General features: G+C 44.5%; 1 protein-coding gene across 1 annotated transcript in view; it reads left to right on the top strand.

Annotated features, from left to right (window-relative positions):
* The window catches only part of TMC2 (transmembrane channel like 2), a 66121-nt gene that overhangs the window by 45322 nt on the left and 2504 nt on the right, over positions 1 to 18295 (top strand). Inside the window, exons 13-18 of the mRNA XM_025469061.3 lie at positions 1578 to 1706; positions 4218 to 4285; positions 5123 to 5362; positions 11821 to 11946; positions 13803 to 13881; positions 14962 to 15079. Coding sequence (XP_025324846.1) covers positions 1578 to 1706; positions 4218 to 4285; positions 5123 to 5362; positions 11821 to 11946; positions 13803 to 13881; positions 14962 to 15079 — 760 coding nt within the window. The remainder of the gene's footprint in view (positions 1 to 1577; positions 1707 to 4217; positions 4286 to 5122; positions 5363 to 11820; positions 11947 to 13802; positions 13882 to 14961; positions 15080 to 18295) is intronic.

The raw sequence follows: 18295 nt of genomic DNA, 5'->3' as shown, positions 1-18295 counted from the left end.
AAGAAATACTTCACGTTTCTGCCTAGGGATCAGCTGCCCTCTTTTCCTCAACTCCACCTCCTGCACAGGGTTTTCTTTTATATGTCACCACACTGAGATGCAGTTTATTACTTCTTTATGGGTTCCCTGAAGAATCCAACCTCATAGAGCACTAGACAACAGTGTTTTTAACTGAGGATAATGAAGTACAATGAAGAAAGGGATTATATCACATCAACACTGCCTCTAAATCCACCAGCAGATATTTTCCTGCGACAGGGTGTCCTTCCCACGGGGCCCTGGGGGCCCTTTCTCCCCAGTTCCTCCCTGGAGGGCTCAGACTCACCATTTCTTACTCCTCCAATCCAGATTCCCCCATACTCTTTAAATCCTCCCCACCATTAATGTACAAAGCAATCCAACTTCCCTAGTTCCTGCATTTCTAAAGCCATAACAGGGTGTAACAGAGAATGCGTCTTCAAGTCAATAAAACCCACTCTCCTCAGAAGACAAAAGAGAGTTCATTACCTACATGGTTCTTTTGGAACATTCTGCAATAGAATTTCTCATTTCCTATGTCACACCCTTGGAAGGCGTCTCCTTTGCCCTCCTCCTTGAATGCCCATCACTGTTCCCAACACTGATTAAAGCTCTTTCTGAACTTGTCAATAATGATGGGTTTGAGCTGTCAGTAATGATGGGTTTGAGCTGCTATGTCCTGCTCACCTGTATCCTCCACCACCTCCACCCCAGGCCCCAGAGCATCAACTTGTACATAAGAGACCTGATACATGTTGATTTGTCTTTTACTTAGGAGCATTAACTTGAATTCTTATTGAGGAATAAACCTGAAAACTCATCAGCTGTTTATCGAGAAAATATTCATTAATCATCTTGAAGGATACAAAAATGAATAAAGCAGACTCTGTGTTCCCCAGGAACTTCAAGGCTATGAGATGTCTTAAAGGTTGTGATGATGCCTGGTAGATCTTTTCCATTTTTTTAATTAATAAATTATATACACTCTATAAAGCAGAGAAAAGCTTTGCTATTGGCCTTTCCACTATGTGCCTCATGAAAAACCTGCATTATTATCTTTGTATAACAAGGCAAAAATCCAATTAGCAGGAGATGAAGAAGGCTAGCTCTTGTCCCCAGGGACGATGGTCAGATTCAGTCTTAGCTGGGGGCAGCTACATTTCAGAGGAAGTGGAGGAAGCAAGGAGGGAGCCTTCGGATCCTCTCTCTGTAATAATATTGATAACTACCATACATTGGGCATTGCCAATGTGCCAGGCAATTTGCATGCATAATCATTAAGCTTCCCAATAACCCTGTAAGGTTGATATCATTATCAGCTTTGAGAAGCTCAGAGATTATTCCAAAGCAATATGAATGGTAACTTGTAGAGCTGGGACCTAAAAGTAAGCATTTTCCAAAGCCTGGGGTCCTTTTTCTGCACTACTTCTCTGCCACCAAGAGGAGGTCACAGAGAAGATTCAGGTGGGTGGGGAAGACTTTGCATGACTCCAGTCAATTGGGAGAAGTGGGCAAGGTTTGACCCTGACTATGCCCTTTTCCTGTGCTCCCCCTTGCAGGAATTCATGAGGCTGACAGTGTCTGACATGCTGGTAACGTACATCACCATCCTGCTGGGGGACTTCCTGCGGGCTTGTTTTGTCCGGTTCATGAACTACTGCTGGTGCTGGGACCTGGAGGCTGGATTTGTAGGTCACTGTTTCATGAACTTCCCGCAGAGAGGCGTCTCAACCATCCTATCTGATATAGTCGGATGCATTCATAGACATTTGTTTAGATAATTGATGCCAATTTCTGCTCTGTGAAATAGTGAAGCATTTTATCTGTATTTCCCTTAAGTGTCATATTTGCCTTCCTAGAGGAAATTCACTTTTTCCCCCATGTAATTAACAAAATGACCTTCTATCTGGGAAATGGAGGCATTTGGCCTTGGGAAAGGTAGATCACATGCTTCAGTGTCAAGCAGATGTTCATTAGGAAAGGCAAGGAACACCATACTTGAAGTCCACCCTGGTTAAGAGATAGGAATGGTAATCGAAGTGGATAAGGGGAAATGGTAGTTCTTTTTCTTTTTTCTTTTTTTTTAAGATTTTATTTATTTATTTGAGAGAGAGAGAGAGAGCAAGCCTGAAGGGTAGGGAGAGAGAGAGGGATTGCTGAACAGGAAGCCTAATTCGGGGCTCGATCCCAGGACACTGAGATCATGACCTAAACTGAAGGCAGACCCCTAGCCAACTGATCCACCTAGGCAGCCTGGAAATGATAGCTCTTAATTTTTGAGACTCTAATGAAATCCTGGGGTGGGAGAGGGCAGATGTGAACATGAATGTTTCACAAAGTCTTGGAACAAATCAAGAACACAGCAACCATCGGTGCTGTCTTTTGGATTATGCTTTGAGAAACCTCTTTGTCCTCATTCCCTCCACCTGGGATATTCTTCTTCCCCACCTACCTGGGAAACTGCTCATTCTAAATGAGTGCCATTTCCTCTCTGTGGTGGCCTTCTGTGATATGGTGGAATGTCTGGCCTCATCTGTCCTGTGCATGTCTCTTCCTCAATGCCTCATTCACTGACCTTATTAGTCACTGTTGTTGGTGGGTGGGAGACACTTCCCCTTCACTGAGCTCCAAATCTTGTTTACCTGTGTCATCTTCATTGTGGCCTACAGTATGTACCTGGCCTCGGTCAGTTTTTTTTTTTCTTTTAGTCACCAGACACAATTTTACTTAGGCCTACTCAACTCCTCCTCACAGTGAGGAAAACTTCATAATCTCATCTGAGAACAGGGATAAATGAACCTTATACTCAAAGAGGGCACCATCTTTAATAGGACAACATGAGACTGCTAAAATGTCATTGCCCTCAAATTAATTTATAAGTTCAACAAAATCCCCAAATAATACTCAAGTTTATTCTAAAAATAAATATGTGGAAGTAGCCAGGAAAAAATTTTAATATAACAAAATGAAAGGGACTAGACCTACCATTATTTTAAAGCATATTATGAAGCTATAATAATTCCAACTGGTACTAGGGAATAGGCAAAGTTACCAATGGAACAGAATAGAAAATCCAGAAATACAATCTAAATGAAATAATGTATGTGGAAATTTAATTTAAGATAAAGACAGTCTTTTAACCCAGTGGGAGAGGGGGGATTATATGATAAAGGGTAGAGACAACTGGTTAATTGGGGGAGAGACTGTACCTCTCATTCATTTTACCTAAACACATAAATTGTAGGTAAATCAAAGTTTTAAACATCAAAAAATGAAATCATAAATTTCTGAAAGAAAGCATATATAAAGTTACAATCTTGACGTGAGGACAATTTTCCTAACCAGGACACAAAGCCCAGAAGATGAGAAGTTTTAAAAAATATTTTTAAATGTTAAATTTTAAATTCCCAAGGTTTAACCTTCACATATTTGGAATATGTACATTTCCTCCTTTGATCCATACCTGACTCTCCTTTCTCTCTCTCCTAACTTCCTCCTCTTCATCCCTGTCACCCTTGACCTCCATTTCTGGAGGACAAATGGGAAAGTTAGTTTAGGCATGCTGCATGAGGACCCCCAACTCCCCAGTGCTCACACACTTTGCATTCTTTCAAATAGTTGACATATCTCCAAAATTCTGAAAATCAGAGTCATTCTGAAAACCTGAATCTGGCTGAGCTCTTTCCTTTCAATGAACTGCACTCAGACTAGAAGAAAACTAGAAGGAGAAAAGACAACTGGAGGAGTGGTTTAGTTATTTTGTTTGCTTGCTTCCTTTTAAAGCTATTATTGTATTTGACTCCTCGTTTAGATGTTTGCATTTGGTTATTAGATTTATTCCTTTATTATAATTTCAAGGTAAATTTCTGATTAGAGCAATGATAAAATGTTCTCTGAGGGGCCAGGGTCCTCCCAAGAACACACTGTCAGCCCACAGGCTCTAAAAAGTAAAAATTCTCATTTTTTTTTTAATTCTCACTTTTTTAATTGAAAAAGTCATTGGAAAAATTTTCAACTTTGAGAACTTCAAAACTTTTCTCAAAAAGTAGAAATGTGTTAAAGAAACAGAAGCATGAATCCCTCCTATCTGGTCACTAGACCAAGCTCTTTGGAGAGGCCTCGACTTAGCCAGTTGGCTGGTAACAGGGACTGGCAGATGCCTAACAACTTCCTTTCTCTCCGTCTGCCTCCCTCTGCAGCCCTCTTATGCTGAGTTTGATATTAGTGGAAATGTACTCGGCTTGATCTTCAACCAAGGAATGATCTGGTGAGCTATGCTTTTTGTCTGGGGACCACTGATTCGGGGAAGTCAGAAAACTGGAATCCCAAGCTTGGCCTCCCACCTAGCTAGGTAGAGGCTGGAAAAATCCTCAGTCCTCTCTGAACTGCCTCCGTTCAGATGACAAAAAGAAGGAAGATGAGATGAGAACCAGGACAGTATCTGGCCCACCCATGTGTTAGCATGGACAGAGAGGGAAGGAGGGGGATGTAGAAAGATAGGAGGGGGAATGAGAAGGAGGAAGAAAAAAAGGAAGTAGAGAGGGGAGAAAGGAGGAGGGAAAAGGGAGAGAGGGAGGAGAAACAGAGGAGGAAAGGCAAGAAAGAGGAGGAGGGAGAAAACAGAAAGGAGAGGAGGAGGAGAGGAGCCAAAGGGTTCCCTCCTCTGAGATGGGAGATGAAGAAAAGGCTGTGTAATTTCACCCAAAGACTTTTAAGAGGCCAAGGGCTCACTGCAAGCCAGCATCCAATTCTCTTCATTTAAGAACTTCAGATCCATTTCTGAACAGCAATGCTGTTTTAGGGGGATCACAGAGAAACAGGCAGGAGGCCAAATAATTTGCTAGGTCCCTCGTGGTGAGGCAGTGGTTAAATCCCAGCCAGAAGCCAGGCCAGTAGAGCTTGGAGGTCTCCTTCTCCTGAGGAATGGGTGGCTGGGGCTTGGTGGTAAGCATCCTGCTGCAATGGGAGGCCCATGCCCTTGGGATGTGCAGGGAAAGCAGCTAGGCCTCATACTCCTAACCCATCAATCCCATTTCCCCCTGTCATCCTTCCCTGGCATCTCCTGCTATGGGGCCAACCAGGTGTGTGGTTTCTACCCTTCCAGGATGGGCTCCTTCTATGCTCCAGGACTGGTAGGCATCAATGTGCTACGTCTGCTGACCTCCATGTACTTCCAGTGCTGGGCAGTGATGAGCAGCAACGTTCCCCATGAACGTGTGTTCAAAGCCTCCCGATCCAGCAACTTCTACATGGGCCTCCTGCTGCTGGTGCTCTTCCTCAGCCTCCTGCCAGTGGCCTACACCATTATGTCCCTCCCGCCCTCCTTTGACTGTGGGCCATTCAGGTGCACAGTCTTGGTTGCATGGGAGCAGCTCCTTTCCCAGTCTGCTCAGAGGTCCAGTTCTAGTGTCACACCAGCCTGCAAAAGGCCATGCAGCTCTGAGCAAATCATCAGAGCTGTTCAATAGCATTTTCTGCAAGGATGGAAATGTATTTCTACGTGATCCAATATGGTAGCCACCAGCCATGTGTGGCTTTTGAGCACTTGAAATGAGGACAAAGAAACTGAATTTCTTTATATCATTATAATTCGTTTTTTTTTAAAGATTTTATTTATTTATTCATGAGAAACAGAGAGAGACAGAGTCAAAGACAGAGGCAGAGGAGAAGCAGGCTCCATGCAGGTCTCCAGGATCACACCCCGGGCCAAAGGCGGTGCTAAACCGATAAGCTGGGGCTGCCCTCATTATAATTCATTTGAATTTAAATCACCACACATGGCTGATGGTTACCATATTGGACAGCGCAGCTCTGACCTTTTAATATGTGGATAATCTACTGCTCTGGATTCCCTTTACCATGGGATAAGTAACGGGGGATATTCTGAAGATGAAATACCCATACATTTATAAGTGCCATTCAAATGTGAAGCAGGAATTGAGACTTTTGACTGCACCACCCCCCCCCCCCCCCCGGCCCCATGCTCTGCAGAGCATTTGTCAGCACTGCTGGTTTCAATATAAGTCAGACTAGTTCAGGACACTGGGTGTTGTATAAAGAAATAAGTAATTATGTAAGGAGGTACATTGAGAGACAATATACACCTGCTGCTCTCTTTCCAAACATGAGACCCTCTGGACACAAAGCCATCTCTCTACTCCATAACAAGGAGTTGATTCTGTGGTTCAAGCAGTTTGGAACATGCTGCCCCTTTTATCTGCCACCTTCTCTCTTAGAAATGCTCGAGGCACACTCTTTATTAATGGATCAGAAGAATCAGGCAACAAGATAATATGTACGAGCCATAAGTTTCCATCCTTATCGAGCACAGACTCTTTCTTTATGTAATATCCATGTGAGGCCGGGAGTAAGGTGAGGCTGGTGATGTGGCGATGCTGCACTTGCACAATCCTCCGAGTGAGTAGTGCCTTCAGCTGTGCATCCCAGGGCCTCACCCACCTCACTCTAGTCCTGGCTCCATGCTCACCAATGTGGATCAACACATGGGGAAATGCTGATCCAGCACCTTTCTGTTTACAAGGGACGTAGCTAGAGAAAGCCCTATGCTCGGTGTCCCCCAGCAAGTGCGGTGGTGCTCAGAGACGTTAGTGGAGTGCTCACGGCGGAGTGAGATCCGGCTGCACAGGGGTTCAGAGGGCAGGAAAGGAAGGCTAGGTTTAGAATAGGAGAATGGACTGAGCGGTAGAAGGCCTGGGATACCAGGCTGAAGGGAGAACTACATGAGAGAAGTGATAGAAGCTTCTTTTGACTTCCTAAGCAAGGTTTGGATGGCTAAGCTCTGGATGCAAATGCCAGTGCCACTTTGCTCTGGCTGCCTACCTGCCCCCAGACAGGAGGCCCATGAATGGGTTGCCTGGCCCTCATCATCTGCCCCACCCTTGCTTCATGGCTACCGTGAGAGGTCCCGACAGCCTACAGCCAGGGAGCACGGAAAGGAACGTAAAAACAGGACCCAGAAGGAATCATGGCTGCCACCACCCTCCTGTCACCCTTCTGATCAAAACTTACCAACAACTAGAAGTTCATTCCTCAGATGTTTCTACAGCTGTTCTCTCTCTTGCTTGCTCCAGGTGTTTTCCAAAGGTCACCTCGTCAGTGAGCCTTTCCCAGGAGAGCCTAACTAAAATATCACACACACACATACACACATTTTTTTAAAGATTTTATTTATTTATTCATGATAGACACAGAGAGAGAGGCAGAGACACAGGCAGAGGGAGAAGCAGGCTCCACGCAGGGAGCCGGATGTGGGACTCGATCCGGGTCTCCAGGATCGCCCTGGGCTGAAGGCGAGCGCTAAACCGCTGGGCCACCGGGGCTGCCCAACACACACACTTCTTATCATTGTTTCTGCTTATTGCATCCCTTTATCAACAGCTAGCATCCCAGTCCTTTTGTTTATTTACTGTGTTTGTTGTCTGTCTCCTTCATCAGGACGTAAGGTCCACAAGGATGTGATTTTTCTTCCTTTCTCACTGTCTAGAAGTGAACATCTGGTTTATGGTCAGTGTTCAGACTAGACCTCTCGGGTCACAAAAATTTACTTTTGCAGGGAGGGACTTAGGGTTTCAACCGGATCCAGGCAGACAACATAAATGGATGAGATGGGCAATGTTGAGTCCTGTAAATTTTTTGTAAATAAAGTTTAATTGGAGCACAGTCACATCCACTTGCTTACATATAATCTATGGCTGCTTTCTCACTACAACAGTACAATGGAGTCACTCCAACAGAGATATCTGGTTCGCAAAGCCTAGAATCTTTATTATCCAGCTCTTTCCAGGAAAAAGAAAATTCTCAGCCCCCTGACTCAGAGTGTAGACTCTGGAGTAAGCTTGGATCATCGTGAGAGGTTCCTTAGCTCCCTACACCACAAGTTAATTGCCTATCACATGGAAATAATTGTAGTGCCTCCCTCCTAGGATTGTTATGAGCATTTACTAAATTATTTGCAAAGTGCTTAAAGGAGGGTGCTAATTTCTGTAATAAGGCATATATACGAGTTTATTAAGCCTGGGCCCTGCCCAAGCTGGGGATGGCTGGTACTCATAACAAGACTATGAGGGGGAAAGCATTATCTACACCAGGGCTCAGCTAACTTTTTCTGGAAAGAGCCTGAAGGTAAATATTTTCGGCTTTGGGAATCAAGAGTCAAAATCAAGGATATCATGTAAGTACTTGTATAATAAGAGAAACAGGGATCCCTGGGTGGCACAGCGGTTTGGTGCCTGCCTTTGGCCCAGGGTGTGATCCTGGAGACCTGGGATCAAATCCCACATTGGGCTCCCGGTGCATGGAGCCTGCTTCTCCCTCTGCCTATGTCTCTGCCTCTCTTTCTCTCTGTGTGACTATCATAAATCAATAAAAAAAATTTAAAAAAATAAGAGAAACAAATGGGCACAAAGTTTTTAGTGACAAAATTCAAGATATGATAATAATAGAGTATAATTTTTTGTAAGATACATCCACCATTGAAAAGGATGGAGTACTTTTTATATGATAATATCTCACATAACAGAATCTCAAAGTCATCAAACATCAGTTATACAGCTCAGATTGCCGCCTTTGCTGCCTGGATCCATCATTGTACCAGACATGACATCACATCTCCCACCATAGAAGAAAACTTGCCATAGTACTTAACTACTGCTAAGCCACTGAATTGCTGTGCAGTAGGGCGAGTTAGAATACTCGGCTTCTATTTTTGACAAAAAAAAATGTACAGAAAGGAAAATGATTATGAGTTAAGGATTTTTTTAAGCTTGTGGCTGGAATCCTCTCAACCATCTCAGCAGAAGGCAAACACAGAGACAGAATTCTCCAGGAAAGATCAGTGTGGGTCCCTCTTGTCTAATGGACTGAATTCCCATGACATTTGCGGAAAACCCATCAGGTATTTAAGAATGTCACATGAGCAGTAACACTGCCAGCTTTTGCTGTTATCTTAGGGCTGACCCACCATTGTACTTTGGGAGTAAATAACTTGTTTTCTAGTTTCATGGGTCCACAGACAGGGAAGAATTTTGCCCCAATATCGATCATACCTAGAGTCTTATCAATCTATACGTGATTTAGCTGGTGAGATTTGGGACTTCAGTGCTGATGATATTTAGATGAGATTTTGGACTGTGGGTTGATACTCTAATGAGTTGCAAAACTTTGGGGGATGTAGGAATGACAGTGAATGTATTTTGCTGGTGGGACAAATGTGAATCTTCAAGGACCAGAGAGCATATGGTGATGGGTTGAATAATGGCTCCCAATGATGTTAATATCCTAATCCCTGGAACCTGTGAATGTTATTTTATATAGCAGAAAGGTCTTTGCCAATGTGATTAAGTTAAGGATCTTGAGATGGAGAAATTATCCTGGATTATCCAGGTGAGCCCTAAATGATGAATGTCCTTACAAGAGGGAGGCACAGGGAGATTTGACTACAGAAGGACAGAAAGTGATGTGACCATGGAAGCAGAGAGAGATATGAAGATTCAATGTTGCCAGGCTTGAAGATGAAGAAAGGGGCCGTGAGCCAAGGAGTGCAAGGAATAAAGTTCTAGATGCTGAAAAAAAGCAAGGAAATAGATTCTCCCTCTGAAGGGAGTGCAGCCCTGCCAACACCTTGATTTCAGCCCAGTGAAACATGTCAGACTTTTGGCCTCCAGAACTATAAGAGAACAAATGTGTATTGTTTGAAGTCACCTGTGTGGCAATTTGTTATAGCACCCATTGGAAACTAATACACCATCTAATACATCATGATGCAAGGACAAAATAACCCACATTTAACTGTGACTTCATAACATGTGAAATTCACTTTTCTTGTTTTTACATGACAGACGGCCACTAATAATAATAAAAAATTAATTAATTAAATGTCATAATATGGTGATATGCATGGCACTTAAAAGTGCTAAGCATTGGGATGCCTGGGTGGCTTGGTGGTTGAGTATCTGCCTTTGGCTCAGGGCGTGATCCCGGGGTCCTGGGATCGAGTCCCACATCGGGTTCCCCTTGGGGAGCCTGCTTCTCCCTCTGCCTGTGTCTCTGCCTCTCTCTTTGTGACTCTTATGAATAAATAAATAAAATCTTTTTTTAAAAAATAGTGCTAAGCATTGAGATGGCCACAAATGATCTCTGACACAACAATTCCGTGTCTGCCACTAGAACACCAAAACAACCATAGACCCTATTTAAGTGAATAAGCATGGCTGTGTTCCAGTAATGTTTTACTTACCAACACTGAAGTTTAAATTACCTACTCCAATTGTTATATATCACAGAATATTCTTCTTCTTTTTTTCCCAATCATTTAAATACAGAAAAACCATGCTTCATTTTCAGGCCATGTGAAAACAAGTAGCAAGCCAAATCTGGCCCATGGGCCATTTTTTGCCAATCCTTGCTCAATACTTTACAGAAGAGAAAAATGAAGCTTCTGGTTGCAACATTTTGGAGGGCACTTATAATTTGATGGCCTCATACACATGATTTTTAAAAGATTTTATTTATTTGTTTGTTTGTTTGTTTGTTTGTTTGTGAGAGAGCATGAGCAGGAGGAGGGGTAGAGGGAGAAGCAGACTCCCTGCTGAGCTGCGAGCTCAACCTGGGGCTCAATCCCAGGACCTGAGCCGAAGGCAGATGCTTAACAGACTGAGCCTCTCAGACACCCCCACAATATTTTATATAAATTTGTATCTATGCCGTCTAAACAATCTTCTGAGGAAAATACTATTATTATACTTACAATACCATATTCTGCTATATTATTGTTATATTATATTATATAGTTGAGGAAACTAGGGCAGAGAAATGTTCAGTATCTTGGCTGAAGATATGAAACCTCTGCAGCACTGTCTAATAAAATTTTCTATGTGATAAAAAATTCCATATCTACTCTTCAAAAATAGTACCTACTAGTCCCATGACTACTGAGCACTTGAAATGTGAGACTAAAAAACTGAATTTTTTGTTCTATTTAATTTTAATTAATTTTTAAAATTATTATTCTATTTTAATAGCTCCACTGGACAGTACAGCTCTAATGGGGAGAGTCAGGGAACTGATAAAAATAGGCAGAAAGAGAATAAGTAAATTATCCAGGGTGTCCCACAGCTAATAGATGAAGGAGCAAGGTTTTGAACATGAAATTTCAAGCCCTGAAGTCCATTTCTTGACACTGAAAGGACTCACCAAAGCCAAGCAGAGGACCCTAGTCTCTGGGAGGTCAGTCTTCATAATGGTTCTTAGGTATTAGAAGAAAATCAAGATTACTGCTGTGACCTCTCCAGGAGCCTGTCCTAGGAAGTCCAGTCTCCTGAAACTGTAATCTGAAGACAATTGTAGGTATTTTTGAGCGGCCCCATAAGGTTATCTCTTACAGAAGCCTCTAGGGAACTCTTTCCATGCCCTGGGGACCCAGAGGGAGCTCCATGTCGATTTTACAGCCATATGGTAGGCAATTTTCTCCCATGAGAGTATAGTAGAAACTCCATTTTCATCCTGCTGAAAAAGGTGTCAGACACAGGAGACCAATGTAGTCTGAGTTCTCAGGTGCCAAGGACATGATGCTGATGAGCCTGGGCATTGACCCGGCTATAAGATACAGCCAAATGGCAGCCCCTTATGGGGCATTTTTATGTGCAGTTCCTATGGAGCAGAGCTCTGGTTCTTCCAGGAAAGCAGTGGGAGGTGGCAGCTTTGGATTCACAGGGGCGTGGGCCACAGGTGTTTGTGCCACATGAGTTGCGTACTGTGCTGTCATGTGTTCTCTCCTCTTTACAGTGGGAAAAACAGAATGTATGATGTCATCCAAGAGACGATTGAAAACGATTTTCCAACCTTCCTGGGCAAGATCTTTGCTTTCCTTGCCAACCCTGGCCTGATCATCCCCGCCATCCTGCTGATGTTGTAAGTTAGTGAGGGCCCACGGCTCTGCGTCGTGGCAACCTCCCCTTACACCTGAGCCTTCCCTGGCAGATCTTTCTTTCCCCACTCTCTTAATTAATCTACATTTCTTAGAAACAGATCTGGAGACAAAGATTCAAATGCAGATAGTTAATTGGGGAGGGAGAGAGGGCAGTGAGATGGGGGAGGAACAAGAAGGTCATGACCACTGGGATGACTTTAATCCTGCTGGGAAACTCTGGGAATCGGTGTGCCTCAGAGTTATCCTGTTCAAGGGTGGGGGACTGGGCATTTGTAGACCGGCGCCCAGGGCTCACTGGTTGGGTAGGACTGGGAAACATAAAAGGAGAGAGAGGTTGGTTTATTGCAGTTTGGGTCAGCTACCTTCGTGGGTAGAATGGTTTCTGCACGAGTTGGAAGGGAAGCTCCAGGCCAGAAGGAAAGGAACTGGCAGCTTTAAGTCTTACAGGGAGCACACCGAAAGCGGGATCCAAGGAATACGGATGGGCACTGCCAGTATCTGCAACACTCTCCTAAACACTCACTAAAAATGTTAAAGACCTCTGGGCACTGGGTCTCTACGAAAACAGAGGGGCTGGTTCAGCCTGTCCTTGGGTGTGCTAGGTGCATTTGGTTCGTTCACCACTCTCCCTCCCACCAAAGACTGAAAAACCCTGGAGGATGGTTGGGTGGGTTTCATGATCTCTGTATTGCCAACACCAGCCCCAGGCCTAGAGCAGAGGAGGGAAACAACAGATGTTCAAGGAAGGAACAGGGGAAGAAAGAAAAGAAGGTGGGAAGCGAGAGTCCTGAATTGGAATTACCACCAACGAAAATGTACTAATGAAAATATGAGGTTGTTTTTCTTTTTTTAAGATTTTATTTATTTATTCATGAGAGACACAGAGAGTGGCAGAGAAACAGGCAGTGGGAGAAGCAGGCTCCATGCAGGAAGCCTGATGCAGGACTTGATCCCAGGACCCTGGGATCACACCCTGAGCCGAAGGCAGATGTTCAACCATTGAGCCACCCAGGTGCCCTGAGGGTGTCTTTCTTTATAAAATCCTGTTTTGGCATGCTTTTTTAAATTGGGAAATATTCCTAACATACAGAAAAGTACAGACAACTGTGAATGCAATCACAAGAGTAAACAAATGTTGATATTCTGCATTATGTGCTTCAGATCTGTCTTTTTCCAAGTAACAAATGTTAGGCATACATTTCAAGTGCCCTCCCAATCCTGCTGTCTTCCTTCCTCTCTAAAGGTAACCACTGTTAGAATTCATCGTAATCATTTCCACCCATAGTTTGGTGTTTTCGTCATGTGCATGTGCACTATCCTTCTCTGGGCTTTACGTGCACTCTACATAGCTTTCCTCACTCAACATTGTGTTTGGGGAATTTATCCATGTGGATACATGAGCCCACACTTTAACAGCTCTAGTCTGCTCTGCAGTATGATTAAATCACAGTTTATCCAGGGAGTGGGATGCACATAGCACAGAGCCTGACCAGAGCAGTTACCCAGGATGCATAATCAGCTTCTTCTGCTTTCAAGAACCCCTGCCACTCCCTACGTCTCAGATTTCCAAGAAAGACGACTCTTTTAGCCAACCTTTACTGAGCACTCTGAGAGCTAGAAATGTGTGTGTCATTTCCACATTTAATAAGATAGAAAGCAAGGTGCCCAGGACCTTCTCTAAATTAAGAAGGGAACTTAGGATAGTAGTAGGATATCTCTTTACCCTGCCCAGAGGCAACCTACTCCAGGAAGCCTGCTTTGATTCCTCCAGAAGGAGTCCAGCTCTTGTCATTTTCCAAGACTGCAGGATCACAGGAGGCTCCCTTTTCTCTTGCAGCCTGGCCATCTACTACCTGAACTCGGTTTCCAAAAGCCTTTCCCGAGCTAATGCCCAGCTGAGAAAGAAAATCCAAGCGGTGAGTCTGTCGGAAGCTTTTGTTCAAAAAGATGTCATGTTTTTGGTTTTTGCTAATTTGCTCTGTGAGTCCAGTTATATTATCTAAATGGCTTCCTTCTAAACCAGATCCCAAACCATCTGTATTATAGGAAGCCTTATAAGACTAAATGACATGCATTTATATTCTGAGGCTATTGGGGGCACACAATAATGATGACTTCAATTTGGAGAGGTTGCCAAAGAACAGGAGAAATTCAATGGACTCAAGCAATGTTCATACATAGTAAAGCCAGTATCCCCAATAATACCTATAGGTTAAAACTAATACTAAAATACTAAAGAAAATAATGTCAGAATGACACAGAGCTGTGCCCATGGTGTAAGGGTCTCTTGAGCCCCCGCCCCACGCAGGCAGCCTCTCTCCACACCACCTGACTTCTGACAGCTCTCTTCTGTTCTCCCAGCGCCCACCAGCCTCCTTCATGCGGTAAAGGGCAGACCCCACCCCGCTCTAAACCCTGTCCTCCTTGCTCCTCACTCCCTCCCCCTGAACTAATCTCATTTGCCTCACAGCCAGCTCTCCATCTACATCCTCCTCTGCTAATCTCACCATCCTCCTGCCCAGATACAGAAAACCTTGAAAGGCAGGACTGGCATGGTTTCCGTCCTCCCCTGGCCAGATGCTCCTTCAAATGTTGTGCGAATCTGAGTCTCAAGCTGCCCTCTCTAACCATTGACAGTGTGGACCAAGAACTGGCCATGTGGGGATCCCTGGGTGGCTCAGTGGTTTAGCGCCTGGCCTTGGCCTGGGGCATGATCCTGGAGTCCCGGGATCGAGTTGGGATCGAGTCCCACGTCGAGATCCCTGTGTGGAGCCTGCTTCTCCCTCTGCCTGTGTCTCTGCCTCTCTCTCCTCTGTGTGTGTGTGTCTCTCTCTCATGAATAAATAAAATCTTTAAAAAAAAAAAAAAAAAGAACTGGCCATGTAAGGTAGTGACCAAGAACCAAAGACAGAGTTCTTGTACCCTAGATCTCACCATCCAGGGCTCTGAGCCTCAAACACCCATTCCCCTGAGAACCATTCATCCTTTTCCTGCAGCTCCGCGAAGTTGAGAAGAGCCACAAATCTGTCACGGGCAGAACTACAGGCAGAGATTCAGAGGACACAGCTCAAGGCACCTCCCAAAATGCTACCCAGCTCCCACTCACCAAAGAAGGTAAATACTATTTCATGATGATTACTTTTTACAAGCCCACATGGAAAGGTGGAAAGAGCATATGCTGAGAAATCAGGTGTGGCTGGGATGAAGTCAGAATTCTGACAATTAGCTGTGTGAAGTTAGGCACATTAAGCTAAGAATCAGTCATAGGTCCTACCTCATGGGGAGGGAAGAATGAGGCAGGATTATGCAAGAGGTGAGCTTCAGGGTCCTGGCACAGGGAGAGAACCCATGACTCTGAACTGGGAGGAATATCTGTGAAACAGGGGAGCACCACCACTTCTCCCACGAGGCCATCTCCCTCACCTCTACCCACCAAATCTCTCGCTGCGTTGTCTATGGTGACTCTGGACATTGGCCACAATTCAGCCTTCTTTTCTGAAATGATTTCATCTTCTTCGCTTTCTCTCCTGAGTCTGAGAGTCCCCTGTTATATCTTCTTTATATCTATTTAACCTAATATAGGAGCGCTGCTGGTGTCCTCACCCAGATGCCTCTGGGATGCTCGGAGGGGTTGGCTGACATGGGTCACAGCCACCTGAGGATGGAGGAAGCATTTGTTCTGTGTCATTTTGAATGTTTTCTTCAGGAGGAGAAATAGATTTGAATCTGGCAGCTGCTACTTCTAACAGAACCAGTTTGTATTCTCTTTTAAAAAAGAGAAACACTGGAGTATCTGGAATAAAAGGATGAGAAGTGGCCACATATGTTCCAAAGAAAGTGTCACAGGGTGGGTCACCTGGGTGGCTCAGTGGTTGAGCGTCTGCCTTTGGCTCAGGTCATGATCCCGGGGTCCTAAGATCAAGTCCCCACAGGGAGCCTGTTTCTCCCTCTGCCTATGTCTCTGCCTCTCTCTGTATGTCTCTTATTAATACATCAATAAAATCTTTAAGAAAAAGAAAAGGGAAGTGTCACAGGCTTCAAAGGGGAGTGATCACAGACCCTCTCCACCTTGAAAGAGGAAACGTTGAATCAAAACAGACCATCTCTGAGGTGACCCCGTGTTTTAAAGGTTGGCCCTACTGTAAAATTAAACCACATCGATTTGCTGTGATTTTGACCTCTGATGCAGGAAATGAACAAGACACACAAGAAATGGCCGATAGTTCAGGAGTTTGAATTTTTAGTGCAGAAATTGTATTATTTATTTGATGCCTTTATGACATATAGGCAAGACCACACACACTCACACACACAAAGCACACAGAAATAGATAATTTAGCTGTATGGCAGCATTTCCCTGCAAGATGAACATCCTCCATTGGCTTATTTTTAATTCTTGAGGTCCAAAAGTGGCAGAAATGGCTGTGAAAGCAGGCCAGAAGGACAAAGGGACACGGTGTGCAGCCCTGGCAAATGCCGTGTTGGTATTGGAATACTTGTCAGTGTCAGTATTGCTCCTGGAATAGTAACAAATGACTAGTGAATCATTAGTAGCAAGAAAACAAGTGGATGTCGCAAAAAGAGGACAAGGAGTCTGTGTCAAAATAAGACCTGTCCCTAGTGAGTCTCCCAAAATATATGGAACACATTTCGAAGCCACAGACGTTTTGTTGGTCAAACTGGCTGGCGGCCCGTTGATGCCCTCCAAGACTGGCTCAGGGATAAAATGCAGAAGAGCCGCTGGCTGGCAGCTTACCGTGAGGCTGAAGAAAATATTTGAAATCGGGATCCCTGGGTGGCTCAGCGATTGGGTGCCTGCCTTCGGCCCAGGGCGTGGAGCCTGCTTCTCCCTCTGCCTGTGTCTCTGCCTCTCTCTCTCTCTCTCAATGTCTCTGCATTTCATGAATAAATAAGTTAAAAAAAAAAAAAAAAAGAAAAAAAATATTTGAAATCACCTAATTTTCCCACATAGGGCAGGAAATGGAGTGAATGCAATGTTTGTTGTAGTATCACCAACAAAAATGAGAAAAGGGAATGGACGTATTTGGACACCAACAGACTTAAGTAGGGAAGGAAAAAAAAGTAGGTGCACAAAATGTTTTCTGTGAGAAACCAGGGGACTGGGATCCCTGGGTGGCTCAGCAGTTTAGGGCCTGCCTTCGGCCCAGGGCGTGATCCCGGAGATCCGGGATCGAGTCCCTCATCTGGCTCCCTGCACGGAGCCTGCTCCTCCCTCTGCCTGTGTCTCTGCCTCTCTCTCTCTCTGTCACTCATGAATAAACGAATAAAATCTTAAAAAAAAAAAAAAAAAAAAAAGAGAGAGAGAGAGAGAGAAACCAGGGGACTTACCCTGGTTTGACAGTGGTCATCTCGTGTCCATACAGTCCCCATGTGCCTGTCCCTCTGACCCACCCCATCCCCGCCCAGCTCGACTCCCTGCTGCTTTAAAGTTTGCCCTTCCCCAAATTCAAGTTTTTAGTACAGATCTAAAGCACTTTGAGTTTTCTACTGCTTAACTCAGCACTGCAGCGTTTGATTTTTTTAAAAAAGTAGTGTGACCTGGAGTGCCTAGGTGACTCAGTCAGCTGAGCATCTGCCTTTGGCTCAGGTCATGATCCTGAGGTCCTAAGATCCAATCCTGCATGGGGCTCTATGCTCTATGCTACTGCTTCCCCCTCTTCTTCTGCCCCTCTCCCCTGCTTGTGCTCTCTCTTTCTCTCTCTCAAATAAATAAATAATTTTTTTAAAAAAATTAGTGTGATCTGAACACATCAGTGGGAGTAGGCCATGGGAGAGAGCCTAGGAAGACAGCCAGCATTTCATCTGAAAAACTCCAATGGCCTCCATGGCTGCCCTCACTTAGCTTCTCTTCTTGAAGTGGTCGCTAGAATGATACCAGTTACTGTAACAAACAGGCCCAAACAACTAATGACTCAAACACAATGAAGGTTTACTTCTCCCTCAACCTAAAGTCTATATTGGGTGTTTCCACTTGACAGTCACTTCCTTCCCTGGTGACGCCGCAGGGACACAGGCTCCTTCCACCCTGTGCCTCCGCCTGCTCCAGGACTGGTCTGAGGGGAAGAGCCCAGAGGACACACATGGAAGTGGGCACATCAGTCACATGCCACATTCACCCCTCATGGAAACCTAGTCCATTTCTGTGTCTCAGGAACTGGGTTTGGTAAGGAGCAAGTCAGTAATCACCCTGAGGTCAGAGTTAGGGGAAGGGAAGGAAACTATTAACGAAAGCCCTAGAAGTTAGATGTGATTCCGTGTAGATTACATGGCCCCTTCCAGCATCATATATGACCCTGGAAGCCATCTAGG

This window comes from Canis lupus, chromosome 24 (assembly GCF_003254725.2).
Source record: "Canis lupus dingo isolate Sandy chromosome 24, ASM325472v2, whole genome shotgun sequence".
NCBI classification, from domain to species: Eukaryota; Metazoa; Chordata; class Mammalia; order Carnivora; family Canidae; genus Canis; species Canis lupus.
This window is presented reverse-complemented; position numbering and strand designations above follow the sequence as displayed.